Below are 25,531 nucleotides of genomic sequence, written 5' to 3'. Positions count from 1 at the left end.
AGCGAGTATGCCTGCTTCCTTATTTCAACTTGGGTGGGAGAGCTGATATTGATTTTTTTTAATATAAAATTTTGGATGATCCGGATTAAATCTGGAGCGAACATGCTTGGAATATGCTTCGTCTGACAAGCATATCTATTGTTCTGCTGCAAGGGAGCATGAAGCGAACTGCGCAAAATGTTATATGTTATTTTTTGAATGTAATATATTTGAAACGACGATTGTCTGTGTGTTTCATTCCACCCATGACCTGCGATCATGGATGAGCAATTGTTTGATTTCAGTGCACCGCCAGTGACCATTCAACGCTCCCGCCATTCTCCTGTGCGTTTCATTTCACCCATGATTGTTTGTAACCACTCTGGCGACAATCGAACTGACGAGAAGGCCAATCATCAGGCCCCTACTCGATTCTCTCTTGGACCTTCGTGCTCCAACAAAGGCTATAGTGAGAAACGACTCAGGCAAGATCTCCGAGCAGAAATTTCGGTCCAAAATACCTTGAATCTCTTAAGAATTGGTCGGTCTTCATAGGCAGCGTTTATTTGCAGGGTTTCATTTCAGCCATCATAATTGTTCTCATCCAGATCTGAACCTAATTCATTCTCACAGGTGTCGAATTCGATGGCTATGTGATTCATTGTCTTTCTATTTGTAGATGGATCGAATGTGCCATGCTCACATAAGCTCAATCTAAATTGGAAAATATTCTACACACAAAGGAACTTGCCTTCACATGAGGTAATTTTAATCTTGAGCCGTGTTTTTACATAACCGCTGAAATCAACAAAGCTTTTGCAAAAGCTGAAAAGACCATTGTGATACACTTGACCACCAACGCAGAGAGAAGCCATGTCAAATATTGGAACCATGAACCAGAACGTTGGGAATGCAACTACAAAGATAGAGCTTTCAATCATATTAAGTTTGTTACTTATTCAAATTTGTAATCTATATGCCGCATATTCAATTTTGATAAGATATTTTCACCTGTGAATTTATATTAAATGGATGGTGAGCCTATTGATTTTCTCGGCAGCAATGATTCATTTCTATTGTGGAAATTTTCCATCTCAATGATGTTATCATTTTTTTGCCTAGAAATATGCACTAATTTTAAATTAATTGAACTGCTATAAAAGAACATGCAGAAGTACCAAATTCTAATGCAAAAATTATCAATGAAAAATTTTCAAAGTATAATGCAAGCTAGTTCTTGATTTAGGTACAATGATAAACTGCATATAGTGGCACTCCAACAATCTTTTTAATCTTCAAACTTCAGGTTTATGTGCCAAACTTCAGGGTATCTAGGAAATGGCAAGGCAAGGATAAACCCATTGTCAATCTAACTGGAGAATCACTTGCATATACCATGCATCCAAAAATCAACAAGGAAATCACACATGTAACCTGTTACTTGCAAGGCATTCGACTTGTAATTGTTGATCCAACTATTTCCTTATGCTTCCCTGCTTTCCTTTACCTTCTTTCTCCAAATCCAAGTGAATACTACAGTGCTCCAAGCATGTTCTAAGAATGCTCTAAGTGTGCAAAAGTATGAGAGAATGAGAGTGTGAAATGAGAGAGCCAAAGCTAAACTGACAAAGGGATTAACTAAAAAAAACTGTGAATTGATCCTTAGAAGCCTTTTTATCATTGAGGCCTCTCTTTTCTTCATTTTCCTTCACTTTTCATCTAATTTCCATGCATGCAAATTTGTGTCTCTTCACCTTCCTTTTATCCTATTTTCCTTTATTTTCATAAATAAATGTCAATTATTTTCACTTTTCCTTTGCCAATGCCTTTACCAATTTCCATAGTCATTATTAAACTCAAAGTGATGCCCATTATGATGTTTACCCAACATTTACCCTAGAAAATGTGTCCCGTGACCTTAGTCTTATTTTTATTTACATGGAAAAACAACTAGAGGTTGTTACAAAAAGGAAAGATATGATCCCCTAAGACTAATCCTCCTTGGCATATATAAAGGAGACAAGGTATACAATTATAATGAGGGTGATCCGGATTTAAACAGGAATGCAACAAATTACAGAGATAACCATATACACAAAGATGCAGCGGAAATAATACTTCATTTCATTAATGGAAAATACTGAAATATGCTTACAACCAGAAATGGAAATAAACCAGCTAGGGCGATGGTAGCTTATCTCTGAGAAGAGATGTGATGGCTACATGCCTCTGAATTGTGTTACAATGAGGCTCAAAGGCCTATTTATTGTTGAGAAACAATGGAAAAACCCTTAACATTCCAAAACCTAACCCTAGGAGATGAAACGCCAAACTGTGGGCCCCGTTTGGGGTAAATTGGTACATCAACTTCCCGGGGTCGTAACTTTGGCATATGATCTCCGTTTGACGCGTACAATAGCTCATTAGAAAGATCTATCCGAGCACTATCATTGTTGGAACGAGCAACATCGGTCCATGTTATGGACCCATGTTGCCCCCGGATTCCCCAAAAAACGTCGTTTAGGGCCTCAAAACGGCTCCAGAAGTTCAGGACCCGAAAAAACTGCTAAAAATAGTAAGTTGTGCTACAATTAAGGAAACTGAAAATGCTGAGAAAGACAATGGTGGGGGTCCAGGTGGACTTGGCAGGTGGCCACCAATATCCACCTGGATCATTCCTCCCCCCTTAGGAAGCAATGGTCCCCATTGCGTTGAGCTCCTCCATGAGATGAGGAAACTTCTACTGAACTTGTTCCCTGGTGAGCCACTTGCCCTGCTGAAGGAGTTGGCCTGCTTTGACAACTCGATACAGTTGGATATTCTGTTGGCGAGTGTTCTTGATCTGTGTGTCCATGATTCGATCAGTTGCAGCTTGTTCCATGCAATCTGGATTTAATTCTGTGGGTTTGAGTTGTTCTGCAATGTCGGATGTGTCTAGCAATGGTGGAAAGTATGGCCGAAGGCGGTCCACATTGAACACTGGGTGCAGGCTAAGGAATGGGGGAATGCTGAGCTCAAATGCATTGTCTCCCATAGCCTTAGTAATGGTGTAAGGACCATATCGGAGTGGTCTCAATTTCCGATAGGCTCCAGTAAGGCGTTCCTTTTGCAAATGCAACCAGACTTTGTCGCCCACCTGAAACTTGTGTGGCACCCGATGTTGATCATGTCGCTGCTTGTACTTGGCATTTGATTTCTCAAGAATGTCATGGACCTGCTGGCGAATATGTTGGATGCGCTCAATGAAGCTGGTGGCCTTATCTGTTTCGGACTGGACATGAGCTGAATTCATGTGAGTAGCTGCAAGTGGCATGGCCACATCAATGGGGCATAGTGGCTGGAATCCCAAACCCACCTGAAAAGGGCTATGGCCAGTGGAGCTGTGAAGAGCTCGGTTGTAGCTGTGCTGAACATAGGGGAGGCTCTCGTCCCATGTGCGTGGATGCTTTGAGTTATACATGCGCAGAATGTGCACAATCATCCTATTGACAACCTCTGTCTGGCCATCAGTTTGAGGATGGAAGGCTGTGGACTTCGTGAGTTTGGTGTCCAGCATTGACCAGAGACTGGACCAAAATGTGCTGAGAAACCGACTGTCCCCATCTGAGATGATAGACTGTGGGATCCCAAAGTGCACCCACACTCGTTCAAAGAAGAGTTTAGCAGTGGCTTCTGCTGTGATATTCTTCTTGTAGGCCATCATAATGGCCATCTTCGAGAACCTGTCGACGACCACAAAAACACAGTCATTTCCATGCTTAGTGGAAGGAAGGCCTGACATGTAATCCATGGAGATGGATTCCCAAGGTCGACTAGGGGTAGGCAACGGGGTATAGAGGCCGTTCTTCTTAATGGTCGGTTTGGCAATGGCACAGGCAGTACATGATCGGATGTACTTCCCAACATCTTGTCGAAGATTCGGCCAATAGAAATAATTTTGCAGTACTGCCACTGTTTTCTCGACCCCGAAATGCCCAGCAGCCCGACTGTAGTGTGCTTCCCAAATCATCTTGGCACGCTCGCTTGAAGGAACACAAAGGTGACCGAGGTGGCATAATAGGGCATCCTGGAGGTGAAAATCTGCAACATGCCGACCCTCCAAGAGTGTCTGGTATGTGTGGCCGAATTCTGGGTCGCTTTTGTAGAGAAGTGGCCAATCAGAAGTCTCGTGCCCACAAGAGTTGAGCACGGTGGTTAGCGCCATGATCGGTGGTCGACTGAGGCAATCTGCAACATTATTGGTGCTGCCCTTTTTATACTTGATATTCAAGTGAAACTGTTGCAGGTATGTAGACCACTTCTGATGGCGATCATTCTGCAATTTCCCTTGGGTCTGTATGAACTGCAGGGGTCGGTGGTCTGTGTGGATGACCGTTTCCTTCCCCAAAATGTAATGCTTCCATTGTCGGCAGGCCTGTACAATGGAATACATCTCTTTATCATAAGTGGGGTACTTCCGGACTGTGTCTGAAAGTGTTTCACTGTGATATGCCACTGGATGTCCATGTTGAGTAAGGACTGCCCCAATAGCATAGTCAGAGGCATCTGTCTCGACCTCAAATGGTTGTTGTAAATCTGGTAACGCGAGCACTGGTGCCGTGCAGAGGCGATCCTTCAACTCCCTGAATGCCTTCTGTTGAGATTCAGACCAAAAGAATTTTGCTTTCGCCCCTCCCTTGGTGACTTGACTCAAGGGCCAAGAAATATGAGAAAACCCCAGCACAAACCTGCGGTAGAAGTTGGCAAGACCTAGAAAGTTGCGGAGCTCTGTTAGAGTGGTTGGAGAGGGCCAATCCCGAATGACTTGGACCTTGGCTGGATCGACATGCACCCCCTGTTCATCAATGATGTATCCCAGATACTGAACCTGGGTCATGCCAAAAGTGCATTTCTCCAAATTGGCACATAGCTTGTGTTGCCGCAGTGTTTGGAGAACCTGTCGGATGTGGTGGAGGTGCTCTTCCCAACTCTGGCTGAAGATCAGAATGTCATCCAAGTATACTACTACAAAGGAGTTGGTGAATGGCCGCAAGATGTCATCCATTAGCCTCATAAAGGTTGCAGGAGCATTCGTCAATCCGAAAGGCATGACCAACCATTCGAAGAGGCCCTCCTTGGATTTGAAGGCAGTCTTCCACACATCTGAGGGTTCGATTGGTACCTGGTGATATCCTGACTTCAGATCGATCTTGCTGAAATATTTCGCCCCCTTTAGTTGGTCTAGGAGGTCATCAATCCGCGGGATCGGGTACCTATTACGGACAGTGATCTTGTTCAGCGCCTGATAGTCAATACAGAGTCTCCACGTCCCATCCTTCTTCTGTACCAACACGATCGGGCTCCCACAGGGCGATGAACTCGGACGGATGTGACCTTTCTGCAGGAGCTCCTGAATCTGCCTCTTGATTTCATTGTTCTCCAGAACGGAGCGCCGATAAATTGGTCCATTGGGTAGCGGCGCACCTGGGGTCAGATCGATGGAGTGCTTGACTTGACAGTGCAGAGGAACCCCTGCCGGGGAGGTGAAGATGTCTTCGTACTCCTCCACAATCTTGTCCATCTGTAGCTGTCGTGCAGAGGGACCCCGTTTGGAGGCCGCAGCCACTGTCTTCTTCTTCCCTTGAGGGCGTATCATCAGGAAAACAAATTTCCTGGTTTTGGAAATGATCTTACTGCATTGTTTTGCAGTAATCAAAGAGATGGCGGCAGGTGGTGCTACCTCTGGTATCCTGAACAACTTATTTCCCAATGTAATAATAACGGCACGGGGCCTTGATTCATACACAGCATGTCGCTTCCACAAGTATGGTTGTCCTAGTAATACATCACAAACTTCAAGGGGAGCAATGTCACACAATACCTCATCCGTGAAGGGCTTGATGTTGTATGGAAGGCGACACTGCTGGCTCACGCGAAGATCTCGCCCTTGGTGAAGCCACCCAATGGTGTATGGTTGTGGATGTGTTGTGGTCGGTAAGCCCAACCGCTTCACGACCTCTGCCGAAATGAGGTTCTTTTGACTCCCGCTATCAACAATGAACTGTATCGGGGAGCCCTTTACCCACATCTGGGAGTGGAAGAGACGCTCCTCCTCCTCTGGATCTTCGGGTTCATTTTTCTGGATCTTTGTGGTAGCAACAGTGGCACTGGGATCCGCATCAATGATCTGCTTCCCTTTTTCATACCCCTTATCGGGTTTTGACTCAGAGTCGGAACATGCATCTGATTCTGAAACCTTTAGCTCAGCCACCAGTGACTGCTTGGCCCGACACTCACTTGTGTTGTGAGTGGAGCTCTTATGGAACTCGCACCATTTTCCAGTGTCCTTTCTCGGCTTCGCAGCGTTGTTCTTTGCTTGTAGCTTCGGCTGGTTGTCTTGGGATGTCCCGCCTTGGCTCTGTCCTTTGTTCTGTGGTTTAGGGGCACCTTTCCCCTGCTTTGGATTCCTAGATCCAAAGTCTCGCTTCTTTTGTTTAAACTTCTGCTCGACCTTGACGGGATATCGGTATGCTGTGCCGAGCGAGGGGGTATTTAGGAATTGTATTTCTTTCTGGATGTACTTGTGCAGGCAGCCACGGTATTTGAGTATCAAATGTTGCTCTGAATCCTTGATACCCAACTTTGTGCGAAGGGTATGGAAAAGATTGGTGAACTCCGGCACGTCTTGGTCCCTTCCCTGCCGCAGCGTGGTCCACTTTATGTATTCATCCTCATAGCTTCTGACAGGGTAGTACTGCTCCTTGATGGCATTCCGGAACGAATCCCAGGTGGGTGTGGCTGAAAATAGTGAGCCAGTACTTTCATCCTTCTGCTCGCAGTAGGTTTCCCACCAGTCCTTGACGTGGGGGGTTGCTTTGAGAAGAGCAAAAACAATCTTTTCCCGACTCGAAAATTCATGAACAGAAAAATAACCCTCTAGCAGATTTAACCATTTATCTACGGCATCGGCGTCTATCTGACCCTCGAATATGGGGATTTCAAAATTAACTTGTACCTTAAAGGGTGTGGCGTTTCCAGAGGAGCTGCTGGAAGCCGATGCGCCGCTTCTGGGTAGCCGCTGAAGGATCTGGGCAAAGCTGTCCATCATCGCGTTCCGTTGTCGCTCGAGGGCTTCTTCGAGCAAGCTTTTGATGGGATCTCCTGCCCCCTCGTCTTTCTTCTCGTCCGCCATGGGAGGCCGTCGGGATTTGCGAGGCTGGTCTTGCAAAGGTTCAACCAGTTCAAGCCCTAACTCCTTATATCCCGACCTTGTTGGGGACATGCAAAGAAAAACAGAGAAAAAGCAGACCGCTCTGATACCACTGATCCGGATTTAGACAGGAACGCAACAGATTACAGAGATAACCATATACACAAAGATGCAGCGGAAATAATACTTCATTTCATTAATGGAAAATACTGAAATATGCTTACAACCAGAAATGGAAATAAACCAGCTAGGGCGATGGTAGCTTATCTCTGAGAAGAGATGTGATGGCTACATGCCTCTGAACTGTGTTACAATGAGGCTCGAAGGCCTATTTATTGTTGAGAAACAATGGAAAAACCCTTAACATTCCAAAACCTAACCCTAGGAGATGAAACGCCAAACTGTGGGCCCCGTTTGGGGTAAATTGGTACATCAACTTCCCGGGGTCGTAACTTTGGCATATGATCTCCGTTTGACGCATACAATAGCTCATTAGAAAGATCTATCCGAGCACTATCATTGTTGGAACGGGCAACATAACGTCGTTTAGGGCCTCAAAACGGCTCCGGATGTTCAGGACCCAAAAAAACTGCTAAAAATAGTAAGTTGTGCTACAATTAAGGAAACTGAAAATGCTGAGAAAGACAATGGTGGGGGTCTAGGTGGACTTGGCAGGTGGCCACCAATATCCACCTGGATCAGAGGGGCACAATGAAATATTCTAGTTAACCTACAAATATAAGAAATAAACTAATAATGAATGTCTATTAGGGCGTTAATAAAGGGACCCAAGATCAATAACATAGCTCATGTCTTTTAAAATAAATTTCCCCTCAAAGTAAGAAATTGAGGATTTTTCTTCATGAACTATTCATTTTTATATGTATCTTCTTCTAGAGACTTGTTCTTCAACTTGATTAAGTACTCCATAATGGTTTTATTTTGAAGAGATAAAAAAACATTTGCTTCTTCTGAAGGAATATTCCTCACTTAAGTAAGTACTCCATAATGGTTATATTTTGAAGAGATAGAAAACATTTATCTATAACTTTTTCTACTTCAAGAACTAACATCCCTAATTCATCTAATTCTAGAAAATTTGTTTGCAATGGCATAGTTTGTCCCAAAACCTTTTTGAGGAAAGATGCTTGAAAAAAACTTATGAATGTGAGATCAAGGAAAATCTACGTCATACACCACTTGTGTAATCTTGTGAATAATCTTCTAGGGTCCATAAAATTTTGGAGCTAATTTGTTACTCTTTTTTTGCGTGAGTGTATTTTTCTTATATGGTCATAGTCACACAAATACCTAATCACCCTCCTCAAATTGTCTTTCACTTCGATGTTGACTAGCTTGTTCATCTTGTTTTGTGTCATCTGAATCTCTTCCTTAAGAATTGTCACAATTTCTTCAGTATTCTCCAAATTTGTCTCTATTGTATATAATTTGGATTTATATTGAAAAAATTATGAGATAATATGGCCTTGATATCCATTAAGGCCCTCAAATGGAGTAATTTTAGTAGATGTGCAATATGTAGTATTATACCACCATTCTATTAGAGAAGGCACTTCATCCATTGATATTTTTTTATTGAAGAACAACATCATATTTTCCTTTCGGATTAATCACATCTCATGTTTTTGGTCGACATTTTGAACCAAATAATGTGGTTCATCCTTAGGACAAACATCATATTTGTTAATTAATTTTGTTTGGCCATCGCTTTGTGGATGATATTTTGAAATCATCACTAGTTTTGTTCCACTCACATTCCATAATTCTTTCCAAAAATTTCCTAGAAATTCTGGATCTTTGTCACTTACTATTACTTTAGAAAACTTAGAAGGTCTACAAATTTCCTTCATGAACACTTTTGCCACTTGGATTTCGATTTTTGTACTTTTAGTTTCACAATAATGACATCCCAACCTTCAAATTTTGCTAGCCCTATAATAGGGTCCACACATATCTCTTCCCATATTTTCTTGGGTATGTGTAATGGCTAAAATAGCATTGAATATTTTACTACCCCTCTTTTATTTATTTGGAAAACCTAATTTTCTCTTACAATTTTTTTAATATCTTCATTCGTTCTCCAAAAAAATCTTTTTCGATTCCTTGATATATTTTAAGGAACCCTATATGACCTACCATTGGAGATTCATGGAACTTCCTTAATATTTCTTGATTCAACTTTGATTAAGGGTATAAAAATATTCTACCCTTGTACCAAAGTATATCTCTCTTCTGCTCAAAGTTCATTCCTTCCTCTATACACTATATTTTTTGTTTACTAGTTTTGCCACTTTTGCATTGATGGTAAGGTTCTTATAGTCATAAAAAATAAAAGATGTAATATAATATAAACTTGAGGCTTCTTCTAATCTAAAAGTATTATCTTGTATGACATTGTCCTACCAGTTTTGTAGATTACTTCAAAATCAAACTCTTGCATTTTAGCTACCCTTTTTTTCTCTTCAAATGAAAACATTATTTTCCAAAAAGTACTTTATGCTACAATGGTCTATCTTGACTCTAAAGTGGCTCGCAATGAGACATTTTTTCCATTTTTTTATTGCATGTCAAATTTATTCCATTTCATTTTCATATGATGATTTCACCAAATCCTTTCCCTTCAATTTTTTTATTTCAAAATCCAATGGTATACCTTCTTGTCTTAATACCACTCCAATACCTTGTCTTGACGTATCATATTCTATTATGATTGTTTTATAGAATTCAAGTGTTGCCAATACTAGTGTAAAGGACATGGAACCCTTTTAAGAGAGAGAATTCCAAAGTATCCTCATTATTCAATACAAATCGATTTTTCATCAAGAGAGATGTGTGTGGTCCCGTAACGTTTGCATAATTCTTAACCAATTTTTTAAAGTATCCCATGAGTACAGAAAGTCCTATATGACTATTGATGTTCTTAGGAATAGACCATTTTGTAATATCTTCTATTTTTTGAGGGTCCACCTTTGTAAAATAAGCCATGTCCTGAAGCTCATATAATAGATCATAAAAATTTTGAATGGAGAACTTATCCTTAATGGTGATTTTGTTTAGATCTCTATGTTCGGGACACAACCTCTAAGAATTTTCTTTATTTCTCACCATCACTATCAAACTTGAAAATAAACTCCTACTAAGGTGAATAATAATTTAGTCTAACATGTCTTGTACCATTTTCTCAATTGCCCCCTTTTGTTGATGGGGTTATCTATAAGGCATTTTATTAGGAGGAGTACTTCTAGGTATTATTTTTATTTGATGTTCATGACCTTAAATGGAAATATATCCTTACGAATTTCTTGGAATACCCTACAATTATTTTACAAGGTGAAATTTAATTCCTTTAGAATATTTTCATCTTCCCACTTAAATCCCATAAAATACAATTTAACCATAACTGCCTTTCTAACATTTTTAGGATATTTTCCATTCTTTGAGAGTTGATGACTTACGAATATGTATATTTTAATTCTTTATGTTCATATTGAAAGCATTCCAATTCAAATCTCTTGAATAATTCATCATACTTTGTAGAAATTGTACCTCATGTTCTCAACCATTGAATCCTAAAATAACATTTTCACCTCCAATGGAATGACATAAATTGGGGTTTCCAGATTCTATTATCACATACTCATTTTAATGTTGTGGATTTCTCCCACAAAATGAATACTCCCTTCATTGCAACAATAAATTCAAAATTGTTACTCGATACACAAAAAAATCAAATTTCATTGCTTCTATTTTATCAATGATGTTATGGGCAGTACCTGAGTCAATAATAGCCATGCCCTTTTCCTTCTTAATTTAACCATCATTCTTCACGATTTAAGGTAATGGAAAACCTAGCAATGCATGAACAAACATTTCACACCTATCTAAATCAATATTGTGCAAACTTTTGGCCTCTATTTCCCACTTTTTTAAGTTTACAAGTTATTCCTAACTTCTTTATGTAGATAGATTTGTTTCCTCTTCATCGTTATCTTCCATGACATACAATTTTATTTCTATACATTTATGCCATTTTGAGAATTTGTTGTTACAACTTAAGCATGGTAGTTATGCTCTTTTTTTCTCCATTTCTTTATATGATATTCATGCAGGCAAAGATAGGGTTTCCTTATGAACCCTAAATTATATTTTCTTCATGTGTACTCTCTAATGAAAAACTTGTGTATATTCCTATCCATGGCTTGAGTATGATGAGAAAATTAGATAGCTTTCTTAATATTTTAGGATATTTTAGGAAAATAATTTCTTCTTTTAATCCACCCATATACAAGATTCCAATAAATTTACATCACTTCAGTTAATTACCCTTGTGGCCAATATCTAAAATTATATATTATAATCTTCAATGTCAATGAATTGATTAATTCTTGTGAGTTGGTTGAACTAGTCATGTTCCCCAATTTTTCCATATTATGCTTCTAAGTCTCTTGTAAATAAACTCCAAAGGAAATTATAAGAATAGGGTTTCCTTTACCATTAATAGGTTTATATCTAAAAGTTTTAAGTTTCTACGTGAATCCCTTTCTTATCATCCATAATATTATGCAATTCAAAAAAAAAGATCTCTATTTGGTTTAGGGAGGTAAATATTTAATTCAACCTTGGGATTTTTCACTTTGTTTGGAAACCATCAATAAGTAACTCCATTATTGGATTTAAATCCCCTCTAAAATATTCTTACTATTGAAATTTGTTCAAAATTGATATTATCTTAATTTTCATGAGCCCCATCCTTCATATTATCAATTTTAGGAAGCCTCTCATATAGGACTTGTATAATATTATGTTCCAACTATTTCATGTTCTTGTCCATTTCTTACTTATTTTTGTCCATCTTTTGTTACATATCCCTTCTAACTAATTCTTGCGTCTATGACAATTCAACCTTCACAATATCATTGCTTTTCTTAACTTTCTTCTCCAACTCTTGTTTATGATATTGCATGCCTTCTATTTCGTCATGATTCATGGAGGAGATTTCTAGAGGTTTGGTTAATGAAGTCAATTTTGGATCTTTCTTTAGATCCATGGAAAAAAATTATTAATTACTAAGCTCAAGGGAGTTCTAGGTTTTTTGCATCTATGGTATATGTGTGGGATCCAACAATAGTTCTCGCTCCAATATCTCAATAAACTAACTAAGAAATATCGACCATTACCTTAGCCCTAGCACTCAACTACCTAGGTACTATATTGTGGTATCATTGGGCATTGTTCCCAATGTAATATAGAAAAAATATAGCTAAATATGTTATCTAATGTTGGTTTTATGTATACCTACGGGACTTACTAAATAACTAAAGGTATGTGGAAGTTAAACTCTATGTACAAGTATTATCTAATGCAATACTACTTGAAGGGGTACCAAAAATTATTTCCAAATGGGTGAAATCATTTGTAGTTCCTACGTGTATTGTTCCCTAATCATAGTTTTCCCTTCTAAATAAAAAATCCTATTTTATTTAAAGGCGTTGAAACACATCAATAAAAGATAAAACAAAGAGCTCATTAAGCCCCAAAAATACTCTTAAAATCATCTAAAGTTGTGCAAGATATACATCATAAATCATAACGATTAAAAATCTAAAATAAATTCCACATGTAGTTCACTACATTTCCTCAAGATCCTAAAAATTTTAGAGTTTGAAACCTCATTGGAAAAAAAAAAATATAGTGAAAACTCCAAGATCATTGTTTTAAAAATAATTCGTCACAAAGTCTACCTTCCGTACAATATATCTATGAAATTATAATGGATCAAGATATAAAATTTTGACCATATTATTATGATATGTCTCCTTAGTCTCCATAAAATTTCACCATTTGAAACTTCATAGAAAGGAAATTGTACTGAAAATAAAAGAATGATTCATTTGAGACTAATTTTAGGATTAGTCACTAACCTTAATTTCCCTTAGCCATATCTCCTAATTTGTAGTGAAATGAAGCTTGAAATTTTGACCATGTGTATGTAGATATTTATATTAAATTTTCTTAAAACTCTCTGTATCTAAAACTTCACAAAACAATTATAATGAAAATTCCAAGATGGCTCGCTCGAAACTAATTTGAGGACCAAACACAAATCCTAACTACCAATGGCTATATATTTTAAAGTATATTGTAACATAATATGAAATTTTTACCACTTATACATATAAATTTTTCCTCAATCTTCTCAAAATTTCTCGAACTTAAGATTATAAAAAAGCACTTGTAGTGAAAATTCCAACATGACTTGATTGAAGTAGAAAAACCCCACCCTAGGACCATAGTTTTGATACCAAATGGTTTGAACCATGGACCTTAAAAATGATAATAAGTTAATGTATATAATGAAATTGTGGTGGGAAAACGTTCCCTTACAATGAATTCAATAGAAAAGTCAAGATACTATCCCCTGAGACTAAGCCAACTTGGGATATATATATATATATATATATATATATATATATATATATATATAGCTAGGAGACAAGGGGTACAATTATAATGAATGGATATGATGAAAGGTTTGGGCTAACATACTATCGTAAAAATAAAATAATAATGAATGTCTATTAGGGCCTTAATATATGACAATATCACTAAAATTAAGCCAAACTTTTACCACATAATATAATCAATGATTTCCAACCAATGTTAATCAAATTCAACTACACACTATAGTCAATCCTAGTTAACCATATTTTACCAAAGTCAATGTATAGTCAATAATAGTTAACCATTAAAAATCAACCATAGTTAAACTATAACAAGATTCAAAGACCAAACACCACAAAATCACACACAATACTAAGAAAATGAGAAAGAAAATTAAAACCCACAACCCCTAATGCTACCAAAATCCTTATTAGAGACATAGTATAACCCAAATGTGAACAACATCCTTGCTGATGTTTTGAACTCTTAAAACCCCTACAACACTATAGAATCACCAAGCCCAAGAACACATCCAAAATAACAATCATAGAAAGCTAATGAACATAAGCTTAATACAAATTTAACAATGTTGAAAATTCAAAGTTGTAGGCCCATTTACCTTAGTGGAAGTCAGACGTTTTTATGGACCTCAAAATTAGGTATGTGAGAGACCTCTCTAATCCAAAACAAAATTTGTTGAAAAGCATGCTTCAGATGTGCAAATAGGGAAAATTGGAGTTTCTCTAGTGGTAAGATGGAAAGGTATGCCATTCCAAGGGAAACCAAAATGATTTTTGAACTTCTAAAGAAAGTATATGTTCCACCTCATCAATCCTTTAGATGTCAAGAACTCTTACGCTACCAGGGAATCATTAAGACCAAACCTTTAGAGAGAATATGAATAAAAAAAATACAATGGAACCATAGAAGTGAAATCATATCACAACTCTACATTAGCAATATTTGATAAGAATTTTTCACACATGTAGACCTATGCACACTAAAGAACGAACAATAAAAAATAAAAGGATGGTAATCTACTTTATTCCTTTAATGTATTCAGGTTAGGATTTACGGTGATAATTTAAGTGAAACATCTTCCTAGATAAACCCAAATATGAGATCAAGAAATTCACCAAATGAAGACAAATTATAGACCACCCACTTCCCTTGTACACCGTCTAAACTCATAAACCAGGCCATTTCATCACCACATTCTAGGATCACAAGTCAAACATTAAGTTGATAAATATTACATTCTAATATGATAGGATAAAGACTGTAAAGTTGATAGTATATATCCCTACAATAAGGGACGTAATAACAAGATGCAATCATTTCATTTTGTGTTTCTATATAAATCAACACAACATATATGTATGAAACACGTTTATTACTTTGGGAAATCTTACTATGTGCATAGGCATATCTATTTTTAAAAAGGGCTTTCAAAATTTTAATTTAATTATCAATAATTAATAGATGGATTGTAGGGATTTAACATCTGATTATCCACTTAATAGTGGTAGTCAATATAGTGGGTGGTACTTTATATCACAAATAGTTATGCCCTTTGTGCTTTTCAATTAAAATTTAAAAAATGTTATAAAAACTTTTAATTTAAATTAAATTTGCCTTTTTTCTAGTATGTGATATTGATAGATCATGGTATGGCTCATGATCTTGTAATAAAACCTATTTAAAAGGGAACGAATCTTAGTGGTTAAGAATAACAATAATAGTTATAATTTAAAATAAAATTATAATTTAGTTAATTTAAAAACAAAAAAACAAAAAAAAAAATGGCAAATATGAGATGTATAGTAAAATAATTATTTTTATCTTTATTATAAATTGATGTCTATCTAAGCTTACCATCCATTTAATACATATAACTAAACTACTCTCTCAATTTTCTAGAGTTTTCATCTATAAACATGGATAGGGTATTTTTTCTCATGTTTTACCAAAATCTTATTTCTCTCTTTAATCTAATTTGCAAGGTTTTCATTGTTTAGTCTTTGGTTTATTTACATTGTTTTTCGGTACAAACAACAAATTCTTCCCACATACATGTGGTATGCATCTGCTTTTGAAAAAAAGAAATATTGGCATAACAATTAAAATTAGCTTTAATATCAATTCACCCTCCCCCCTTTGAGTATTAAACATTGTTTCCAACATGAAGGTTGAACAATAGTTTTGGATATCATGCATACATCTCCCAAGAATACAGGTATAACACGATGATGGCACATAAAAATTTCAATGAAAACACATAATGTGTGACAACTATTATTATTTTCATTCTCAAAGCTTTGTAGTTCTATTTACTCTAAAGTTAGAAAATATTATACATATTAATCTTTTAATGTTGTACAGAGTGTGGAGATGTGGAAAATGATTTCTTTGTGCTTCCTCCACACCTATGCAAGACCTCACAAATCCACATCGTGTTCGGGAACCTCCACACTCTGCACAATGAAAGCTTATTTTGCACCTTGGTGTTTTCCTTGCTTCGATTTAATCAAATTGCTTAATATAAATTTTAGATGTTAATAATTTTACTAAGTCATGCAGATTTATTTTTACCGCAATGAGTATTCTTAACTACAAGTTTTCATAATGGTAAATAAAAAATCCAATGAAAACATATAATGTACGTAAAAAAATTTATTATTGTGATTATCTAACTAAATGTTTTAATTTTAAGAAAAATGAAAGCTTCCTTCATACTCCACGCAATAACAGCTTCCTCCCCACCTTAGCACTTCGTACAAAGGAAACAATCAACCTCTATAAAAAAAATTGATAATTTATTTTGAATTTGCGGTTACATTTAACCATTGTTTTATTCATCCAAAATGATTAAAACCTCGAACGTATATAAAATTCTCTACAAAAAAAACCTTTGATGTTATTATTAAATTATGCATTTTTAAACCTATTTTTTTCATTTTCTATGTCCTTTTCGATGAAACATAATTTAAAAGAAAAATTGATATTTGTTATTGTAAGAGCCCTATCCTAGGGTCTTCTCACAGATCTATTTCTGATGAATTTAAATGCAATAAGAGGCAATAGTTTACTCTTACAAGACTTTTAAACAAATAAAGTTTTACCATTTACATTCTAATCCTTATAACTTATGGTGAACACTTCATTTTAATTAAATTTACATGAGTAACCTATAGAGGAATACCTATACCGGTGGCTGGTAGAGATGCCTTTGAGCTCCTGCTCCTGCTGAACGCTCCTCTTGACTGACCCAACTGGATTTACCTCCCAACCAACTAGGAAATAATTCCCAGCCCAAGAAACCTCCACAGGTTCCCCAGCCGTCCGAGCCCAAGTCCAACCAGATGTAGTGTGTGTGTCCAAGATGACTGATCCAGACCAAGATGAACAATAATTCCCTCCTCTCAACAACCCAAGAAACCTCCACAGGTTCCTAAGGTCTCCAAAAATCATAGCAATCATAAAATCACAACCAATCCCAAAATCAAGCAAGACCCCACCTCCCTTTTCTCCCTTCCCCCTTCCCTTTTTATACCCTCCCTCTCTTCTCCATCTCAACCACCTCTGATCAATGTCATTAACTTCTCATCCATCCTTACAGTTGACTTCTCTTCTCCCAAACAAAGCTCGGAGTACATTTGGAAATGTGATATGAATATAAAATTGGGAAATTAATGGGAGAGAACCATGTTTTCTCCCAAGTAAATCTGAAAGTACATTTGGGAATGTGAGATGAATATATATATATATATATATATATATATATATATATATATATATATATATATATATATATTGATAATTAAATGGAGAGGACTATGTCTTCTCCCAAATAAATGTGAGAGTACATTTGGGAATGAGATGTAATTAAATGGAGAGGACCATGTCTTCTCCCAAGTAAATGTGAGAGTACATTTGGGAATGTGAGATGTAATTAAATGGAGAGGACCATGTTCTACCTAAGATTCAGTTTGAGAAAGAAAGTTGGAAATTTGAATAACAGAAATCATGAATTTTATATTAGATCAATATTTCTCAATATTTTTAGATAATGTAAACATTAATAAAATTTGAAGGATAAGATTTAAGTGGGGCATTACATACACCCCTCCTTTAGAAAACTTCGTCCTGAAGTTAGAACGAAAAGATACAAGGAGTTCGAAAGCATACCAAACCAGAGAGAGTTATAGTAGTAAAATTTGATAAGTCAGACAATGACATTACTTCCCATCAAGAGTCTCCAACTAATCTATATCCTCCTATCCATCCTGACCTACTTCCATTCCCACCCTATCTGTCTTCTTCTTCTTTATCAGTGGAAACGGCCATACTAACCACTGATAAAACCGACATGGTGGAAGTGTCAACTATATCGACCTAACTTCCCCAACAGACAACTGGAAATCATCATCATACGTCTAGGGGAGTGTGTCCACCATTGCCCTGCCATGCTTCCACGTTTCGGAGGATACACTGTGGGAAATGCCTCCACCCCTCCTTCAGAACTAGGGTCAACGCCCTAACACGGACCACATTGCAGAGCTGGTTGGACTTGTCATTGAATAATCCAGTCAGGTCGTCTTGCCACCTGTCATTTGCATTTTACTCGTGTCATAAGAGTGCATATCAAGTAGATACCAAATGTAGTAGAATAATGTACATTATACCTTCCCCATGGGATGTCTCGACCTTCCCTCAATGGAAGAGTAGATCTCAACTATCATATAGTTATTCCCCCCCTATGGGTTAGCTCTCATTCATGCATTTATATAACAACAAGACGTATAATCATCACATTGTTAAGTCTAGTATCCATGTGTCAATTTTGTAGTTCATATTGGAAGAAAATCATAATTTCATTACATTACTTATTAGATAAATCATATCCACTTAAGCTATACTGAAGCAACTATAGCTTTGATAAGTCATGCACTAGATAAATCATCACCAAGTATGTCATATATTAGGTCATACATCAAACATTTTCATCATCAAAATCAAACCTAAGTAGTTTCACGTGTCCAACCAAATGCATCAATATTAAATAATTTTCATAAATAATAACATGGAACTGCAAAATAGAGCCTTAGTATGGGTAGCTATCTAAGTCAAAATGGGCATCATAGATGCTCATGTGACAACCTTGTGAAACCCCTTGATAACAATTAGAGTTGAAATAGATTCAACTGTCCACCATGGAAAATAGCATTTGAACTCGGATATAATATAAGCAACGGATTAATGCACTATCAATTCCAATAGAAGGCGCTAGTATAAGTTTCAAGCATATAATTTCTTTAATACCATAGTGAATATAAAAGTCCCACTCTTCCAAGTTTCTGGTTTTTCATCTTCCAAACTGATTAGTTAACTTAAAAATAAAAGACTCCAAACTTCAAAACTGTTTCCAGAATTATTTTCATACTTATTGAGAGAAATGTCCTTTAAATGTCAAAGGTTCAAATTTATTATATATTTAATCATTGTTTACTAGTACTAAAACAATTTCATGATATATATTGCAGCTCACAATATGACCAGACAAATGAGAAATAAATAAATGAATGGAATAATTGCCTTTGCCCTCCTGCTATTAGTATTTCCCTTCTAAATAGCAACGCATTTTTAAAGATGCCTACTCCTTTCACAAGTGGCCAGTGACCAAAAAAGTTGCGAAGAAAGTTGAGGGTCCTTTTATCCAAAACTAGAGACACATTATTTTTCACGGCATTTTTATTCAACACTAGAATAAGGGTAAAAGTGTATTCTAATATTTTCATTGGTCTTTCATTGACTAAATAAGCTCCCATTCTAAAATCCCAAATTCTCTACGAATTGATATTCTCATTTAGTTTAAGATCATTAAAAGCAATTATCACAATAAGCCTTACACATGTCCAGGGTATTCAATCTATGTTTTCACTAGAAGATTCCACCACCCATAGAATAATGATTAACATGATATATAGGGTATTTCAACACATCCTAATCTGAATTCCCATGCTTCATAGTTGTTTACTTCTTAAACTCGAGATTTGTTATTATGACTTCCTCTATGAAGAATGACAAATATACTATCTGAAAGATAATCCTACTATCCGAATGGAAAATCTACTTTATTTTTAATAAGAATAATGATAATCTACTATCAACAGAATTAAAAGCCACCCTCGTATGTAAAATAGAACTGACTACATTCTTTAGATTGGGACACATTTTGGGCATAAATTACTGGCTCCATTGTAAAGCTATATATGGATGCTAATGGTCCTTGTTGTGCACGTTGAGGAAAAGGGGTTAGATCAGGTGAAAGTTTGGGGAAATTTTTGATAGATAACTCTGCAACCTATTACCTAAGCTAAAGGAAGTCTATGTTATCCATTGCAACATTGATCGTAGGGCATGCTTCTTGAAATAATTTCAAAAAAAGGAATCGTATGAAGAATGTGGTCACATCTTGCATTTGACATGTGGAACGTAAGGCATGATTGTACAATCCATCATATAGAAATCACGCCACTAGGGCTAGGTATGAAACCTACATAAGGAATATCTTGTACACAAGTATATTTTTCATTGTATTTTCATCATGTTGTATCCCCTGGATGAGGCTTGAGATTACCTAATGGAACTCTTACCTGACTTCACATTTTGTTGCCAACCATGATGAAAGCAAAGCTTTCCATATAGGCTAGTTAAAACATTGCATGGCATTGCCATAGACCTAAACAAAGTTCAGCAAGAAGAAAACGCATGTTTTCCAAACTGACAATGTAAGCTTTTAAGAATCATCCCAAAGCCAAAAAATGTTAACGGGGTCTTCAATTGGCTTCAGTCAAGACAATGAGGGTCATTAAACAAAATAGGTAGGTTATTACAATTGATCCATGGTTCAAGGGAAATGCCTTGACTTATGCAAGAACGGAAACAATGGCTAAAACTGGACCTCATGATGAGTAGGTAATACATATTACTACATACAATTAATTATATGAAAAAGAATATCCACAAGATGGAAAAATTGTTGTGGACTTAAATTACCGTTGGATGATAATGAAATCAAGTATTTCTAACAATTTTTCTATTTCAAAACTTATGTAGTGTGTTTCACACCTCCACTTCTATCACAGCCTTACAAAATCCCAACATAGATTAAACACAACTTTTTCTCAACATAAATTAAACAGCTCATAAATTAAATGACACATCAATATTTTAATAGCTATCAACATTTATTAAGATGTATTAGACATTTAATTTATATAATTTTACTACTTTTTAATAACCTCTAAAATCAACTCATAAAACCTACCACCACCATACTTATTATTTCTTAAATTATATATAAAATCAAACACTGCCATACTTATATAAATATGAATAAATGAAAGCAATATAACCTTACACTAAAAAAAATGATTTAAATCCTAAATCAATCCTTGTCCCAAATACTTTGGTGAAAGATTCCTTTCTTAGTCTCGTTGCCATGACTTTCACTTTCAGATGAGCTCACCCTTCTGTTAGAATGCCTTGAAAAGTGAACTCTCTTTGGTTCCAAGGTGCTAGAAGGGTATCCACAACCAAGAAACGCAGTCAACACCAATGCCCTATTGGATTGGTTTTCTCCCCAGATGGTTGTCATGCTTGGTGTCACCATTCCTGATTCATTTGCCTTAGCGTTCGAGCTTGCCAAACATTTTGGGTTTGTTGGGTCTTTAGTTTTCAATGAGTTAATTGATTCTTGTTCTTGGGCAGTGAGATTTGAGGAAATTCAGTAGGTGGGAACTAAGCGTTCCCCAGAATGGATATACAGAATGGAAGAATTCAGTTTCTGCTCTTCGTGGCAGGCCTCACAATTTTTAGCATGACAGGCATGTATTTTGCATGTATCTTTTGAGAAAAAAAAAAAATTAGTACCAACAGTTCTGTCATTATTTCATATATTTTTCACATCTGTTTTACTTCTTGAAGCATGCCCACTTCTTGGTCTAATCATATGCTTTTATTTCCCTGCACAACCTTTGAGTTTACCCAGTATGATTATGATTAGACCATTTTCTTAATCTAGATTAGGCACTTTTCAGCCATTCTGAACATTTTTAAATGGACAGTATAAAACCCGGACTCTAGGCTCTATGGTACAAATGCCATTAAGCACAAGCTCAAGTTATTAAGATTGGGCTTTAAACTTTAAGACCCGGTCTCTATGAAAGGTTCTCTTGAAGTGGAGAGGAGGATTCTCCACATGAAAGCAAACGATCCAAAATCAAATTGCAGCAGAACCCAACGTGACTACGAGAAGCGCAATTTGACTTCGAGTTGTTCTGTGGAACAACAACCAGTTTATGGGGCATTAATACAAGCAGCTTCAGTTCCCAAAGATGGTAAGAGGTGTAGGTCATGTGAAGCAAGTCATGGAATATGCGGTTACAACGCTTCGGTTTCAAATGAGACTCCCCCGTTCCTTTGCTATTGCAACGATGGACCCCGTACTGACAATTTTAACTAAATAATCTAAAAATTAAAAACTGGACGAAAGAATCCGAACTAAGGAATTCCAAAATTAAAGAATAGGGCTAAAGAAGTGTAAATTCGATTCGACTGCTAAACACCAAATTCGATTCGGTACGGTTCGATTCGGTACGGGTAAAACAGTGTAGCAGCCATCCAGCTTTATTTGCACTTCGCTCATTTGTCAGTGTCAGAATGATAGCCGATGCCGCGCAGCTAATGGAAGCACGTGATCTATGAACTCGTTCGTATAGCCTTTCCTTCCATGTTTTCGCCTTGCTTGAATAGTTCACCATCCGCGGGCACTATTTCTTACCTTCCACTAAAGATTTATTTTCAACTATAACTCGCGGGAATTATTTTCCCGTTGTTATTAAAAATGTCTTGGTTTTGATAAATTGGGATGATTAGGGATGCGGATAAAGCTGTGTTCGGGTTCACAAAGTCCGTAGTGCACCCGCTAACCAGGCTGCTTTAATCCCGCCAATTAATACACACTATTTCATCACTATTGAAATTACATCTTCTGATCTGTAACAATGTAAATATTTTAATAAAAAAAAAAAATTCCCTCTTCATTTCATCACTATTGAAACATCTTCTCATTCGTAACAAATTAAATACTCTATTAAAAATTATTTCCCTCTTCCTTTGTTAAGATGGGGAGAATTAGTGGTTTGGCATGGAATAACAGGTAAATTTCATTTGAGGTTCAGGTTTCTCAGCTTTTTAAAAAAGGATATAATTTTGTGTATTCATGATTTTGTTGGAAAAGAATTATACAACATTAGAGACAAGAATAACATATCAATCCCATTAATATTAACAAATGTTTCAAATTACAAAAGAAATAACATGTTAACCAGGAGCAAAAGTGATGGAAATTCTTTTAAAAGTTTTAATATTTAATATCAATTTTCCCTAACATGTTAACCAGGAGCAAAAGTGATGGAAATTCTTTTAAAAGTTTTAATATTTTAATATCAATTTTCCCTATATTGAAATTTAAATGTTGATTTTTTTTTATAACTTCAGCTTGGATATGTTAGGATTCTGGACACCACATATCTCTATAATGGTATGATGTCGTCCGCTTTGAACCTAAGCCCTCATGTTTGGGCTTTACCCCAAAAAGCTTCATACCAATGGAGATATTTGTCCATCCTTATGTACCCATGATCCTTATGTACCCATGATCCTCTAGTCAATATAGGACTTTGGTAGTATACCAACAGAATAGTCACATGATCCTCTAGTCAATATAGGGACTTTGTTCGTATACCAACAGGATAGTCACCGGAGTTGTGGTTCTAACAATTCAGAACCAAGTTCAATATTTCTTTTCAATGCTGTGTTAAATGGTCAATCCATTCATCGCTTTGGAACACGGATATATGTCGATGTGTTTCGCAATATTGTCAAGTATTCATTATTTTTGCAAAAACCATGGATCGTTGCTTTTACTCATAGTATTTGTCATGGCCGCATTGCAGGTAGGAAAACCAAATCTGCCATTGTAATAGGTAACTATGATTTCTTTCGATTGAAAACCACTGTGAACTTGTATCTTGTTTCCACTATTCTCATCGGGGTTAATGGAGAAAGGTCACATTCATACCAATCTCTCCATTCCACTGCAGGTTGCATCTTCGGAGGAGTTGGGCTGACGGCAATAGTATCGCTGTTCTTAACGTCTTATGCCAAGAAGAGAAGACAGCCTCCTTATAGCTCTACTACAAAGGTAGAGAAATTCCTACAGGATTATGCTTATGAAGCGCCAATGCCAACCAGATATTCACTCTTAGACCTTAAGAAGATCACGAACAATTTTGCAGAAAAGTTGGGAGAAGGAGGTTATGGGGTGGTGTACAAGGGAAAGCTTTGGAACGGAGCTTTAATGGCGGTCAAGCTTCTTGATAGTAATAGGCACAACCAAACAGAATTCATGAATGAAGTCACCACAATTGGACGAGTCCATCACATCAATTTGGTTCGGCTGTTGGGATACTGCTACGAAAGCCGTACAAGCGCACTGGTCTATCAATACATGGTCAATGGATCTCTAGAGAAGTTTATATTTGCCAAAAGAGAGAATGCGGAAATTTTAAGGTGGGAGCAATTGTATTCAATTGCTTTGGGTGTGGCTCGTGGAATTGCTTATTTACATCACGATTGCGAAAAACGCATCATACACTTCGACATCAAACCTCAAAATATATTGGTCGATGCCGACTTCACCCCTAAAGTTGCTGATTTTGGTCTAGCAAAACTGTGTGGGAAGGGAGAAGATCATATTTCGATCACGGTGCCGAGAGGGACGCCCGGATATATTGCGCCAGAGGTGTGGTCGAGAGATATGGGTCCTGTTACTGATAAATCAGATGTCTATAGTTTCGGAATGTTGTTGCTAGAGATTGTTGGCGGCAGAAAGAATATCGATGTCCAGGTAAACCGGTCCAGTCAGTTATACTTCCCCGAGTGGGCCTTCAAGCTGATTGAGAGCGGCGAGTTGGGGATGAGATTGAGAGGTGGGGAAATAGAAGCTGCAGATGAGGAGAAGGCGAGGAGACTCGCAAAAGTTGGATTCTGGTGCATTCAGTACAACTCCAGAGATCGTCCTTGTATGACGAGGGTTGTCGAAATGTTAGAAGGAAATGGAGAGGACGTTCTCAATCCTCCGTTACCCTTCAATTCCTCGGCTACGCCTGAAAATCCTATGCTCTCTTCCACTGTAAATTCTTCTTCAGTTGAATTTATTTCGTAGCTTTCCATATTTGATCGTCTTTTGCAAACCAGTCTTCGCACTGTTGCGAAATCGATCCCCGGAAAACCATGGAGAAAGCTAATGACCTCCAACAAAGTGCAGTGACAGTCCCCAAGCCATGATTTGTTTCCTGAGAACATGCAGTGAGTATGTTCGCTTCCTAAAAGCCTGTAGAGCAAGCTATTTCAAAGTCTCGCATTGTTGCGAAATCGATCCTCTCACTCCATGCCATACTTTGTGAGAATGATTCGGTGACAACTATAGGGAAAGTTGAATACGCAGTGACAGCCCTCGAGGTTTGATTTGTTTACTGAGAACATGCAGTGAGTATGCTCGCTTCCTAAAAAGATGCAGTGAGTATATACACCTCAGACCGTGCATAATGTAATATTGCATACAATCGCCTGAATACAGTAATCGTTTTCATAAATTTTTGTTTACAATCGCCTGAATAGAATAATCGTTTTTATAATTTGTTTCTTTGTTCTTCATCGAAGACTTGGCACACGTATATTGTTGGAATTTGAATGTCATGGCCACATAAACTGTTAGTTGCATAGATGTGTAGCAGAGGAATTTACGTCTATATTCCCCCAATGGGGACAGGA

The 25,531-nt window shown here is 36.9% G+C and overlaps 1 protein-coding gene across 1 annotated transcript; it reads left to right on the top strand.

The window, feature by feature from the left end:
• The first annotated feature begins 258 nt into the window (after positions 1-258).
• On the top strand, positions 259-24,923 carry LOC149175700 (rust resistance kinase Lr10-like). Its single transcript, XM_089421209.1, has 2 exons — positions 259-520; positions 23,653-24,923. Exons 1-2 carry the CDS (start codon positions 259-261, stop codon positions 24,921-24,923), a joined length of 1,533 nt encoding a protein of 510 aa, XP_089277335.1.
• The last annotated feature ends 608 nt before the right edge of the window (positions 24,924-25,531 follow it).

Source organism: Pinus tabuliformis, chromosome 4_1 (assembly GCF_031772625.1).
Source record: "Pinus tabuliformis cultivar Carrire ecotype Pingquan chromosome 4_1, CPIR1, whole genome shotgun sequence".
Taxonomy (NCBI): domain Eukaryota; kingdom Viridiplantae; phylum Streptophyta; class Pinopsida; order Pinales; family Pinaceae; genus Pinus; species Pinus tabuliformis.
This window is presented reverse-complemented; position numbering and strand designations above follow the sequence as displayed.

What these genes read in the sequence shown, in the direction of transcription:
- LOC149175700 (XM_089421209.1), top strand. Translation starts at nt 259, where the DNA reads ATGGATGAGCAATTGTTTGATTTCAGTGCACCGCCAGTGACCATTCAA. An exon ending in CTTGAATCTCTTAAGAATTG is followed by an intron (nt 521 to 23,652) that starts GTCGGTCTTCAT and finishes GCCGCATTGCAG; the next exon opens with GTAGGAAAACCAAATCTGCC.